We start from the raw sequence: 14,299 nt of genomic DNA on the forward strand, positions 1-14,299 counted from the left end.
CCACAGGTGGAAATAATGAGGTTCCAGCCCTATGGGGTTGGATTGTCCACTCACCATTCTGCCGCTGATGTAAGCCTTCCTATCGTGCCGTTGTCTGCAATGGATTGGCCACTCTGCGAACTGGCAGAGAGGTTTGTCATCCCATCTCCTGCCAGGAGTGGCCGATCTGTTGTGGACAACAGCATGATAGGAAGGCTCCGTCGAGCTTGCATCAGCGGTGGAATGGTGAGTGGATAGTCCGGCGCCATGGGGCTGGGCCCTCATTCTTTCCACCTGTGGGGGGATATTCGTATTCGAATATGAATACGCCCCCATCCCTAATCTGGAACTTTTAAACTATATTTCACCATGATGCCAGAAATTTTCATTTCATTATGTTTTCAACAAATGAGCCTGACATATCTAGTTAGTTTATTGTTATGAGGGGGAAATCGCACAGCTCTTCATTTAAACTTGGACCACCCAGAAAGTCCAAATGAAATTTAAGTGTTAAATAAGAAATAACATCTGCTTGACAAGAGCAACTTATGTCTACTTACTGCAATTCTCTATGATACTCTGTTTCCTTATTGCAGTGGCTGAAATCCTGTTGCGCAACTCCATGCCATGTAAGGATTATGCGATGTAAAGTTGAATAACAGGATTTCATTATTGTTACCCAAAACATTTTAGTAAGTTGATTTAACCTATATGATGATTGGTGTTTTCTTAGAGATTTGAACCAAGATAACAGAGATGGGGTAGGAGATCCTTGAGATTTTTTGCTGTCCAGTGGCTGATTTGCATGTATTCTGTGATATGTAGTTTTTACAGAGAAGGTCAGGTTTTCCCCAGCAGAGTTTGTTTATATCTTTCTGTTTGTCTTACTTTTTAACTGTGTTAACTACAATAAATATTATTTTATTCACAGATGCAGTAGAGAGGCAGTATTTTTGCAGTATACACAACTGTGTTTACTTTGCTGTTCAGGTGTTAGATCATCATTTTGTGTAAGTGAATTTGTTGATGAGATAATCAAAAGTATACATAATACACTTTTGAACCAATTGTAGAACTGGTTTTATTCAAAAAGTCTCTTTGTGCCCTGTGGTGTGTGCAGTTTTGTCATGTTTGAGGATTTGTAATATCCCTGAGTTTCCCATACTGCCCTTTTGTGCGTGTGCGTGTGTGTTTTTTGTTTTTAAATTGGCCACTAGAAGTAAGGTGTTTTATCTGTTGCAATGATTTTGTTAAGTGAAAACTAGAGATGGGGGGTTCATGTTTGTCTACAAAGACGAATCTGGCTGGCACAGGTGGCCCGCCCCGCAAGCGCACCCTGTGCCATCTGCGCATGCTTGTGAGCGCCCCCCATGCCATCCGCACATGCGCCCCCCCACCCCCATCTCATGCATGGACCCCACCCCCGCATCTGGTCCGCGGTTCGGAAAAGCTTGGGGACCACTGCAGTAAATTGTTAATTCAGTGCTTCAAAACCTATATTCTGTTGTCTACTAATCAACAGATTGTTCCAGTTGACAAACTCTTTTATTAATGTAGAATGGTGTATGCCATTGTTTTTGGAGTTGAATTTTTGGCTTAGAGAGCCATCCAGTAAAAGAAATCAGAAATTTTCGTCTTATTTGTCTGTAAATGATGATGATGATGAAAACTCTTTTCAGGGTTTTCTAGGTAGAGAATACTCAGAAGTAGTTTACTATTCCCTTTTTCTGCGGGCGCTTTGGGACTGTTCAGCTTGCCCAAGGCCACACAAGCTGGCTCTACTTCACAGGAGACACAGTGGGGGAATCAAACTCCCAGCCTCAGGCTCTGCAGCCAGAAACCTAACACGCTGGGTTAACAAGTCACCTTCTATGTCTGTGTTGGCTGGTGCTTTATTAACGGCGGACTGGAGAGCCCAAGAATGCAGCATGGTTTGATCTTTCAGTTTTTATAATAGTGTTCTTCTTCCTTGTTGCTGTGTTCTTGGCAGAATTGTATCTCATCTAGAAAAAGGCACACTGAAGCTTTTGGCTGAGAATGAGAGGATTGCAGCTTTTTCTCCTGTCCTCCATGAAAGACTTACGATCGCCTATGAAAGTAGCACAGCAAAGGTAAAGGCTGCAAACATTGGAAGGACTGTATAAAATTATAGTTCACTCAGTGGTTGGGAATTAAAATGATTTCTTCAGTATCATTGCCACAGTTTATCATGTCTTCTGCATTAATTCTAGATCTAATAGAAATTAAGATTAATTTTTTGACATCATTGTGGCACATGCACAAGAAGCTTCCTGTGTAGCTAGAATGATGGCTGTCATTAACTAGAGAGGGAAAGTATACTGTATCAAAAACTCATCATGTTAAATAGTGAGGCTGCCCAGCAGTTTATGGGTTAGAAAAAGTTGACATTACAGGACCAGCCAGTCTGTAGGTATCATTGCATTAAGTGTAGCTGATTGTTCAGATCTAGCAGCTGGCATAAGAGTGCAGAAGAAAAGTGTCTTGTAACTCTGTCCTCTGGTTTTGTTTGTGTATACATTTACTTCTGTCAGGATAATTGCGTTATGCTTATGCATTATTTTGTATGCTGAACAGATTTCCCTCTTGCTACCTTCATGTGTGCAGTCAGTTTCCTTCCAGCCCGAAACTGACAATCGATCTAATTTTTCCAGTGATAAGGCATTTCACATATTTAAGAAGCAAAGGTAAATATTGTAACAGTTACTTTAGTTTGCTATAAAAGTGTTGCTGATGATTGAAGTGCAGTTGCCAAGATAATCTGTTCTGTATGTTTAGATATAAGTTCTTTGCAGTTGTTGAATGCTGTGTACACTCACCACATGAGAAGAGGGAGTCCCACTCTCTTCTGCTATCACCTCCACTGCTCTCCTGTGCATAGTCTGAAAAGGGAGAGTTTCCATTACCTGTGACAGTTGCGTTCATGAAGCAGAACACCAATTTTCCAGGGCTGTAGCGCACAAGGAAGGTCTCATCTGCTAGTGGAACACAATGCAACAGGATTAGATAGGGGTGTGTGGATAGAGACCTTCCTTGTATTCAGGAGTGTACACAATATTTAATGGTTAAATTCTTGTTCTTATATGCCATCAAATCACTTTCAGCATATGGCAACACTATTCAGAGTTGTGGGAGATGTTCAAGGGGTGGTCTACCATTGCCCCGCCCCAATGAATGTTCATAGGTGAGCAGGAATTTGAAGCCAGGTTTCTGAGTCCCAATTCAGCACTCTGCCCATGATACCGCAGTGGCTCATGGTGATTGTACAGAACTAGGTATTCCTAGCTGTGTAAAGCAGAAGACAAGGGAAGAGCGTCCAATCCCCTGGGTTTGTTCATCACTGCATAAATTACATCTTGGGAGAAATAGCTGCTGGTAATTGATGGAATGGCTGCTTTACCCCTGCACTTCATAAGCCCCAGCTTAGGAAGTAGAGGGCTAAAGCAGCAATGAAAGGGCTGGAGGATCAAAAGGCTGTGATCCTGCAGCCCTTTCATTGCTGCTTTAGCCCTCCACTTCCACATCCCTTTGATCCTGGGCTTAGGAAGTGGAGGGGGAAGCAGTGATCAAATTTTCTTATTTGGGGTTGGAAAAGTGGGGGTCCTCCTATACATTGGGTCATCTTATACACGGAAAAATACAGTAATCTCCTAAGGCCCGAAGGAGTCAAAGTTACAGTTCTTTTCCTTCTCCATGGACCTCTTTTCTTGTCCTCCTACTCTTTGTATCACAGTAGGTAACTCTGCTTTCCCTCACATGTTATCTAGTTCAAACTTTAGCTGAATTCTTTTTATTGATGCTTCTGACCATGTAAGCATATTTAACATAACAAGACAAGCCTTCAGTCCTTTCCTGGGAGTAAGTGCCATTGAACCTTACTGGATTTATTCCCGAATAACCATGTGTAAGATCAGTGGTTCTTAACCTTTTTGAAAGAAATGCCCCCTTGACCCATTGAGGAAGTGATCATCGCCCCCCCTCCCCGCAGTTATGATTGATTGATTGATTGATTGATTGATTTATTTATTTATTTATTTATTTATTTATTTATTTATTTATTTATTTATTTATTTATTTAAGACACTTAAATCCAATGACCCCTGAAAACAAAATTAAATTCCAAGAAAATGAAATGCCCCCCAAAAAGTAACATTTAATGATTTAGTTGCAAGTGAATTTTAAGACTCAAAAAGAAATATAAAAAGGGCATAAAAACAAATGCAGGAACTAAAAATTTCAAGACAAAAAGTCTGAAACTAAATTAAAATTGGAGGAAAATATATATTCATGCACACTGTAAAAAGGCTGCAGCCATCTTCACAGATTTGGCTTGCTCCACTGCCCCCCTACCGCCCCCCTTCTGCTCCAGCGCCCCCACACCGCCCCTTTTCATTCTACCGCCCCCCTGAAAAATGAAATCGCCCCCTGGGGGGCATTATCGCCCACGTTAAGAACCACTGTGTAAGATCATGGTGGAAGTGCATTTGTGCAGGCTTGAATTCTCTTAGACATGAATTCTGTATAAGACTCTTAGAAATATTTGTCAGTTGTAGGTTGTGGAATGGTAATTCTTGTAAAAATAAGTAAAATTCTTGTAGAAACTAATGAAATTTTGGTGTGTATACATAAGAATTCCACGTCACCATTTATATGAGTTAGTGGTGCATCATCCTATTATGGTTTCAGATTTTGAAGCAAACCTGTCTCTCTTTTTGAACAGAGATATTTTCTATGAGTTACTACGTGAATGGGAAGATAACAGTGAAAAACCTGGCTGGGATTTTGAGAAGTGTCTGGGAGACAGGATCAGGTAAAATCATTAGTGCAGCAGTTTTTGTTGTTGTTGTTTAGTCATTAAGTCATATCCGATTCTTCGTAACCCCATGGACCAGAGCATGCCAGGCCCTCCTGTCTTCTACTGCCTCCCGGAGTTAGGTCAAATTTATGTTGGTAGTTTTGATGACACTGTCCAACCATCCCGTCCTCTGACGTCCCCTTCTCCTCTTGCCTTCACACTTTCACAAGATCAGGATCTTTTCCAAGGAGTCTTCTCTTCTCATGAGATGGCCAAAGTATTGGAGCTTCAGCGTCAGGATCTGTCCTTCCAGTGAGCACTCAGGGTTGATTTCCTTCAGAACATATAGGTTTGTTCTCCTTGCAGTCCAGGGGACTCTCAAGAGTCTCCTCCAGCACCACAATTCAGAAGCATTAATTCTTCGGCAGTCAGCCTTCTTTATGGCCCAGCTCTCCCTTCCATACGTACCTGTCTGTCTGTCTGTCTATCGTTTGTTTGTTTGTTTATTGATTTGATTTATATCCTGCCCATCTGGTCTATACGACCACTCTAGGTGGCCGTAAAAACCATAGCTTTCACTATGCAGCAGTTAGATAACAGTTTTAAGAGTAGTGTTTAATTTGTGTCGTGCCACACAGGTTGCAATGCTTTATTATTGCTTCCTAGTCGGATCCAAAGAGTTTCTTCAAGAGGATTGCATTTAGATCATGGATTGTGACATTTAACATTCAACTACTTAAATGTTAATGGCTTCCATATTAAGAATGGGACAGATTGATACACTGGGATATGTTACAAAACTGACTAGTGATTGGTCCTAAGACCATTGCCACAGTTGCCTTATCAAAGTATAGCAGACAAGTGCAGAACTTCATTTGATTTTCAGTAGTTCCTGTGCCCTAAGCAAATAGTTTAGCATTAATATATATGAATATACAATATTTGGGGCTTGAGAAGGATTTGTTTACTGCATCTAAGAGTGACAGTTGTTTCATAAGCTTCCATTCTAGAGGCTGAGTGTTTTGCTCTGTGTAAATTAAGTCCAGGGCTTCCATCAGTCACTACTGTTTGTTTGTTTGTTTAGATTTTTACCTCACCCATCTAGACCAAAAGTCTACTCTGAACGGCATTACAAATTTAAAAACAGTTAGACCAATAAACATATACAGTGGTGCCGCGCATAGCGACATTAATCCGTTCCAGGATTAACGTCGCTATCCGGATTCTTCGCTATGCGGGGGGGGGGGGGAACCCATAGGAACGCATTAAACAGAGTTTAATGCGTTCCTATTGGGGAAAAAATCACTGGTAAGCGAAGAATCCCCCATCCGGCCGCCATTTTCGCCGCCTTGGTAAGCAAGGCGCGAAAACGCTGCTGTGGGGAAATTGTATGCTTTTACAATGTATATAGCAGACATTGTGCTTGGGCCCAGGTGAGTTTCCAGTAAGGATGATTCATTAACCGGCTTTGGTATCTAGGATAATTTCCTGTCTCTGGGTAAATTGTATCAACTTACTTGTGTATTTAAAGTGTTATTTGTCTATGTTTACCCTGCTCTGTATTCAGGAATGTTTACCCTGCTTGTGTATTTAGGATTTACGTGCCTCTGTTTACCGGCCCCTCTGTTTACCATACTTGTGTATTCAGGATATTAACCCGCCTGTGTTTAAAATGGTTTTTGATGAACCAGTGAAAAGGTAGTAGAGAACAATAAAAGGGGGATGCGGCGACGGATAAGGAGAATTATTCCCACTGAACAGCATGCTACACAGCAGGCTGTTTTTGTTCATCCGGATCCCGCCCTGAAACACATACTCGAATGCTGGCCTCTTTCTTTCTCCTTGCTGGTCAAGAGGGGAAAAAGGCTTCATCTGCAGATCCCTACAACTAGGCTTCATCTGCAGATCCCTAAAGGCTTCATCTGCAGATCCCTACAACAAGACTTCATCTGCAGATCCCGACACACTGCAGGCGGTCATTTCCCTCCAGCAGGGCGGCGCAGGCTTCAGAGAGACCGTGGAGAAAACCCTCCCCCAGGGTCGCTCCGAAACCTTCTCTCCCAGCTGGGCAGCGCTGGCTGCAGAGAGACCGCGGAGAAAACCCTCCCCCAGCTGGGCGGCGCTGGCTTCGGAGAAACCGTGGAGAAAACCCTCCCCCGGGGTCGCTCCGAAGCCTTCTCCCCCAGCTGGGCAGCCCTGGCTTCAGAGATACCGCGGGGGAGGGTTCCCCCACGGTACTTCCGAAGCACCCACCTGTCAGCTGGGGGAAAATGGGGCATATGGGGGAAAATAGCTTTGCGATTTTTCCCCATAGGAAACATCGCAATGCGATCGCTTTTGCGATCGCAAAATCCGCATCGCTATGCGGATTTGTCGTTAAACAGGGCGCTCGTTATGTGAGGCACCACTGTACATAAATCCAAGATGGCAAAAATAAAGAATTTAAGATACGGAAGGAGGGAAAGCTTGTCCAAATAACCAGGTCTTAAGTTTACTCTTGAAGACACCCAGAGAGGGAGCCAGGCGGATCTCTACGGGCACGTTGTTCCAGAGGCGAGGGGCCACTGCCGAGAAGGCCCGGTTCCTCGTTCTTTCCTTCCAGGCCTCTCTTGGCGTTAAGCGCCTCAGCCGCCCGGCCTGGCTGGAACAAGTGACTCTGGAAGAACTGGGTAGGAGGAGGTGCTCTGCCTCCTCCTCCTATGTAGTAGAGTCTTGTTGTATAACATTATAAATACATTATCATTTGTTCTCTGTTGCCTTTGAGTCTTGTTGTCAGGCAAAATGTTTTTGATCACGTCATAGAGTACTTTTGGTGTTGAAAGACAAGATAGATTTCCCCTTGAAAGAGTGTGAGTGGCAATGAATGTTTTAGTGAGTTAGTTTTCTATCTTCCATGCCCTTGTGGAACCCAACTCAGTCCTTTCCTTTTTCCATCACTCTCAGGGTAGTTAGAAGCAGATATCATGCCTGCATTGTTGCTCCCTAACCCGGCTGCTCTCACAAACGTGGGAGGGACCACCCAAGCAGGGAGATCCCATAGATTGAGGTGGTCACAATGCAGATGTTGTTGGGCTACAGCTCTCAACATTTCAGCTCAAGGAATGCTGGGATTTGCAGTCCAGCAGTTTCTGTGAAGCTGCATGTTGCCCCCCCCCGCCCCACCTCCCTTCTGCAGGTAAACTACACTGCTTTTCCCTTGAACCGTGGCTTTGAATTGAGGGGCAGAAGCTGTGTTTTTAAAAACACAGTATGTCTGGATTTGGATATTGACAGCTGTGCATTTTCTGTAAGATATTCACAGCCTTTAAAAAAAAATTAAGAAAAGGGAGGTGGTGAGCGCTCCAACAGTGGAGGCATTCTGTCAGTTATACTTTGACTTGGATACTTACATTGAACAGAGGGTTGGCCTTAAGTGCTCCTTCCAACTCCATTATTCTTTGGTTCTATGAACTGGTGATGGTAGTAGAAGAAGAGAAACATCCTAAATGGGAAGGGACAAGGAGGCATTTGCATCCAAACCACACCTACCACAGGTTTCATGGAGCAACATCTGATGCCTTGTGCCATGGACTTCCCTCACCTCAAACCTCTGAGGCAGATTTCAGAGAATGTTGTGACTAGGAGAAGAAATCCATTCTACCAGTAGGGCCTCTTCTACTGCTGAGCGAGCACTGTTTGATTTTATCCATGGTTTGAGGACAACAAGCATTTAATTCTGCAGGAGGTGGTGTTTTTGGTGCACTCATATGGGAATTCAGTCTGTTCTATTAAAGGCTGTCAGCCTGTTTGTAGATTAGAGTAAATTATATTTTGGAGAAATCTTTCAGTTCACATTAAATATGTATTTATTTCATAATTTTAAAAAAATGTGGATATTAAATGTTGATTTCTGACTTTCTCTTTATTTACTTGTAGAACTAAAAGTATTCCCCCCCCCCCTGTTTTGCAGGGTGATGATGGCTCATCTTTCAGCAGCTTCTACCTATAGCCACTTTGCCCGGCTCTTTCAGAAACAGCTGCTTCAGGTAAATAATTTTTTCCCCAATAAGCAAAGTATCTTGCTGAGCTACACTAATAATTTTCCCCAGGACACAGGAACTTACTGGAAATAATAGTAATATGATTTTCCCCTGTTCATATTTAATAATATTGGGAAGCAGAGGAGAAATCTTGTAGAATAATATGTGTAAATAATTTATAATCTAGTTTTTGCAGTTAGCATTTTACACACAGGCAAAAGGGGAAAATGTTATTTCTAATTTGTAAAAGTTATGTCCACTCAGCAATTTGTAGTTTGAGCTGTGGGGGCTGCTTATTTTTTTTTTATAATTTTTGTTGTATGGCAGACTGCCACAGTGCTCATTAAGTTACTTCATATGGGTATTTGCATGCTTTTTGTGGGATGACTAGCTTCTTAATATGCAGTCTACTTATAAACCTTTAAATCATTAAAAAGCTTTTTTTGCTACTGGACTAACATTTTTTAAAAAAAACTTTTGTGGTTTTTTGGTTCCACAGGTGACAAAAAAAGACAACCACATTTGAAAAAAGTATACCTCATATTTTAGGCTGTCTGTTGTAGTCTGCTTTCTCCTTGATAAAATAAATTCTGTATGATTTCAGTTGTGTGGGGGGTTTGGTTAGTTAGTGAGTGAGTGAGTGAGTGAGTGAGTGTCACTATCCTATGCAATTTCCACTTAGTGGGAAGTCCAGGCAGCCTTGTAATGTGTGATTGTATGCCTTGTGCAATTGTTGCCATCTACACAGGTCAGGATCTCTGTAAAGAAAATGTGCCCTCTGCTTTTACAGCTACAGTGCTTATGCATAGGGCGTGATCCTGTATTACAGTGCTTGGCAGGTCTGTTCTGTGTGGTCCCAGTTTTTGGGAATTGGGAAATGGTCTCTCTTCATGATTCTTATCACTCCAGTTCTCATAATAATACTTATGTAGTATATTATTTCCAGTGAGTTCTTGTGTCCTGGGGAAAATAGTCTATGCATCACTATTAATAATATGTGCTGCAATTAGTTTGTGAACTTTAGTTGTTCCTTTTTTATTGGACTGTCATATGCTACTTTATGCACTTGAAAGTCACTGAAATCATCATCACTGATTTTTAAAAATTAGTGGCGTGAGATGTGAATCCAAATTTGCAGCATATCCTTGAAATCAGAGTGAGGCCTTATAACCAGGGTTTTCTTTGAGAATCTTAGTTTTTACTCTAGAAAGAAAACTTTCCCTGAAATCCTTTTACATAAAATCATGTCTTTTAATCCAGGAGAGAGCCATCATCTGGCAACGGGAATATTTCATTCCAACTATTTGGAAGCTTCCTATCTCCCGATTCACATTTCTAGCTCCCTAGGGCTTCCTTTTGCCCTTGGGAAGCCTTTGGGAGCTTCAGGATGGAGAGAAGGGAGAGTCTTTAATGCCTAAAAAAGTCCCGCTGGGAAGTTTGGGACATGAAAGGAGGAGACAGGAAACTTTCCATTAATTTGAATTAAATATTCCTGTCACTGGATGATAACTTTATGTATGAAGATTTCAGCCACAGTTTTGAAGTGGTGTCCATACAGGTCCAGGCATAGATATATTCAGTGATTATTGTTTCAAAGATGAAAGTCAGCACTCAGACTGATGAACTTTCATATACAAACTCTCCCTGTTGATTGCAAGCCATTAAATGCTGTGCTTGGACTTTGTAAAGAAAGTATAAGCTAAAAGACCCCCGTGATAAGAGTAGTATTGAGTGCAATTGTGAATTTGGTGATACTTGAAAAAAGTCTTATGCCTTTTTTAATCTCACTTTCCCCTCACTATTCCAAAGATGTGTAAAGGCCCCGTTGGGGGTGGCACAAGCTGGGGAGACGCCCCAGACCAGGATGTCCTTAACATGTTGGGGTCAGGGAATCTGAGCCGACTGAAGAGGCTTCAAGAGAGATTCCTCGTTCCTCAGAGCATCAAAGGGCCCTGCCCACCTCCTTCCTTCCCTGGATGCCAGCAGTTCTTCAGGGACTTCATCCTCAGTGCAGGAAGGTGAGCTGGCAGTTTGTGCTTCCCTGTTGGCTCTATTTGAGCAAGTGTCGGCTGTTGTTGAAGGCCTTTTTGCCACAGCACTGAGTTTGGTCTTGTGCATTGTCAGGGATATGGTGGAGAGGGGGTCCTAGATGAAGACCTTAATGTGGGTTTGTACAATACGTATTTCTTTGTTTTCAGCAGTTTCTAAATATGGCTTGTTGCTTTAATTACCAGAATATATTCCCAAATACCACAGGTTTTTCCAAAACTGGGAAAAGGCAAGGTGAAATTCCATTGTGCTGAACAAAGGAGATTTGTGTTTAGTACTGGAAAAATATCTGTGAGTGGGTTTTGTTCTTTTTTTTAAAATTATTCTGCAAAACCACACACAATGTAGATGACTCTCCTTGATATTTCTAAAATTGCACCCCTGGATGCTGTTCTTTTGCTTTTTTAAAAAGGTTTGCTTTTAAAGTTCTAAATTTTTTAATCATTTAATAGATTTTTAATTGTTACTGTAGTTTTATTGCTCTTTAATTATGTTTTTTACCATAGTTTCTTGAGATTGAAGGATGCCTAATCTAAAAAAATTATATTTTTGGTACTTCTTGTATTGCTGGGTTCCCCGAGACTATTGGTCCTGGGGGACTTCAACATGCATGCGGGGGCAGAGGCTTCCGGACCAGCTCTTGAGTTCCTGGAGACCATGGCCTTCTTGAACATGTCCCAGCATGTCAACGGCCCTACACACGTGGGCGGCCACACACTAGACCTGGTTTTTTCCACCAACGGGAGTGAGAGTGGTCCGATGGTGACTGACCTCGAGTCGGTTCCCTTGTCATGGTCGGATCACCACCTAATAAAATGTGTCACCAAGATGGCTCTCCCCCCTCGCAGGGAGCAGGGACCTATTGTCATGGTCCGCCCTCGAAGGCTACTGGATCCGATTGGATTCCAGGATGCCATGAGAGGAGTTACGGCTGACCTGGCTGGCGCTCCTGTCGAGGCACTGGTTGACGGCTGGTTCACCGCCGCGGCTAGTGCCGTAGACACGATCGCGCCTAAACGCCCTCTCCGCCGCAGAGATCGCCTGGCGCCCTGGTTTAACCAGGATCTCCGGGCGTCGAAGCGGGTCAGGAGACGGCTAGAGCGCAAATGGAGAAAGGACCCGACGGGTTTCAATCGTATAGCTGTTAAGGTCACTACTAACCTTTACCAGGCTAAGGTAAAGGCTGCCAGTCGAACTTACCTCGCTAACCGGATAAGCGAGGCGTCTAACCAGCAGGCGGAATTATTCCGTATAGTACGCGACCTATCCGGAATTGGCCCGGGTGATAGGCCTCCCCCTAGTTTTACACCGGACCAATTTGCAGCATTTTTTAAATCTAAAGTGGAGGCCATCCGCCGGGACCTCGCTCCTTTTTTGAATACAGTGAGTCGAGTTGAGATGTCCAGCGCTCCGTCTTGTCCGGTGATTTTTGATACCTTTCAGCCTGTTTCGTCCGATACTGTCGCCAGGACGCTTGACCGCTGTCGTGCCACCACCTCCTCCTTGGATCCTTGCCCGGCCTGGCTAATCAAAGCAGCCAGGCCTTCAACAACGGAATGGGCTACTGTAATAATTAATCGGTCTTTCCTTGAGGGCAGATTTCCCTCTGCCCTCAAGGAAACACTCATTAGGCCCATTAGAAAGAAACCTAGTTTGGCGGCGGACGAAATTGGCAATTATAGGCCCGTCGCCAATGTTTCTTTCTTAAGCAAGGTAGTCGAGAGGGTGGTGGCCGATCAGCTTCAGGCGTTCCTGGATGAAACAGATGCCCTGGATCCATTCCAGTCGGGCTTCAGGCCGCGCCACGGAACAGAAACGGCATTGGTCGCCCTGTGTGATGACCTATTGAGGGAGGCCGACAGGGGCAAAATGTCTCTGCTGGTCCTCCTCGATATCTCAGCGGCCTTTGATACCATTGACCACGGTATCCTCCTGGGGAGGCTCACTGAGTTGGGAATAGGTGGCCAGGCTTTCGCCTGGCTCCGTTCCTTCTTGGAGGACCGCCCCCAGAGAGTACAGCTTGGGGAGAATGTCTCGGCCCCGTGGAGCCTCAATTGTGGGGTCCCACAGGGGTCGATCATCTCCCCAATGCTGTTTAACATCTATATGAGGCCGCTGGGGCGGGTCATCAGGGGGTGTGGAGCAATGTGCCATCAATATGCGGATGACACGCAGCTCTACATCTCCTTTTTTCCAACTGCAGGAGATGCCGTTCTGTCCCTTCAGCGCTGCCTGGGGACCGTATTGGAATGGATGCAGGAGAACGGGCTGAGGCTGAACCCGGACAAGACGGAGGTACTGAGGGTAGGCGCTCCCACAGTTGGGGACTTGGGAAACTCCCTCACTTTTGGGGGTGTGACTCTGCCCGCCAGGGATGGGGTCCGCAGCTTGGGGATCCATCTGGACCCGGCGCTCACTATGGAATCTCAGGTGGCGTCTGTGGTCCGTACCGCTTTTTTCCATCTCAGGCGGATAGCCCAGCTGCGACCCTACCTTGATGTGGGGGCGCTTACTACCTTGGTGCATGCGCTCGTAATCTCAAGATTAGACCACTGTAATGCGCTCTACGTGGGGCTACCTTTGAGGTTGCTGCGGAAACTACAGGTGGTGCAGAATGCTGCGGCCAGATTACTTAGTGGAGTGAGAAGATTCCAACATATCTCGCCCACTCTGGCCGCACTGCATTGGCTGCCCATCCGATTCCGCATCGACTTCAAAGTGTTGATGCTTACCTATAAAGCCCTAAACGGTTTAGGACCTCGATACTTGGTGGAACGCCTTCTCCCACCAAGATCTACCCGTGTCACTCGTGCGACCCAGGAGGTGAGGCTGAGGAGCCTAACGCCGAGAGAGGCCCGGAAGGAGAAGACCAGAAATCGGGCCTTCTCGGCGGTGGCTCCTCGTCTCTGGAACAACTTACCTCCTGAGATTCGCGCGGCTCCCTCGCTGGACATTTTTAAGAAACAACTAAAAACATTGATGTATAGGCAGGCTTTCCCAACAGAAAACTCCTGACAATTTTTCCTTTCTTATATCTTTCTTTGATTTCTATCTTAGTCTAGGTGCAATGTTTTAAAATTATATTGTTTCTTTTATTGTAAGCCGCCTAGAGTGGGCTAATATGTCCATATAGGCGGGATAGAAATAAAATAAATAAATAAATAAATAAATAAATGAATGAATAAATAAATGAATAAATAAATAAATAAATAACATGGTAAACTGCCTTGGGTTTTCTCAGTGGGAGAAAGGTGAGAAATAATTTATTTAATTTATTTACAACTAAATTAAGTAAATCAACTTAAGGCAGGTTGAAGCATGGCGAGTGAATGTAGGGAGAATGATGTTGGTGGGAGACATGTTACCTCTACTTTTGTGCGCACTGCTGAGCTACACTGAAATGGTTTGCTGTGATCTAGCGAAAAAAATATCTTTCAGT

General features: G+C 43.9%; 1 protein-coding gene across 1 annotated transcript in view; it reads left to right on the plus strand.

Moving 5' to 3' along the window:
- Nucleotides 1-14,299, plus strand: part of CDAN1 (codanin 1) — a 48,433-nt gene that overhangs the window by 8,622 nt on the left and 25,512 nt on the right. Inside the window, exons 6-11 of the mRNA XM_020793686.3 lie at nt 911-989; nt 1,970-2,090; nt 2,575-2,684; nt 4,718-4,807; nt 8,742-8,817; nt 10,621-10,829. Of these exons, the coding sequence (XP_020649345.3) occupies nt 911-989; nt 1,970-2,090; nt 2,575-2,684; nt 4,718-4,807; nt 8,742-8,817; nt 10,621-10,829 (685 nt within the window). The remainder of the gene's footprint in view (nt 1-910; nt 990-1,969; nt 2,091-2,574; nt 2,685-4,717; nt 4,808-8,741; nt 8,818-10,620; nt 10,830-14,299) is intronic.

The sequence above is a fragment of the Pogona vitticeps genome, chromosome 1 (genome assembly GCF_051106095.1).
Source record: "Pogona vitticeps strain Pit_001003342236 chromosome 1, PviZW2.1, whole genome shotgun sequence".
NCBI lineage: Eukaryota > Metazoa > Chordata > Lepidosauria > Squamata > Agamidae > Pogona > Pogona vitticeps.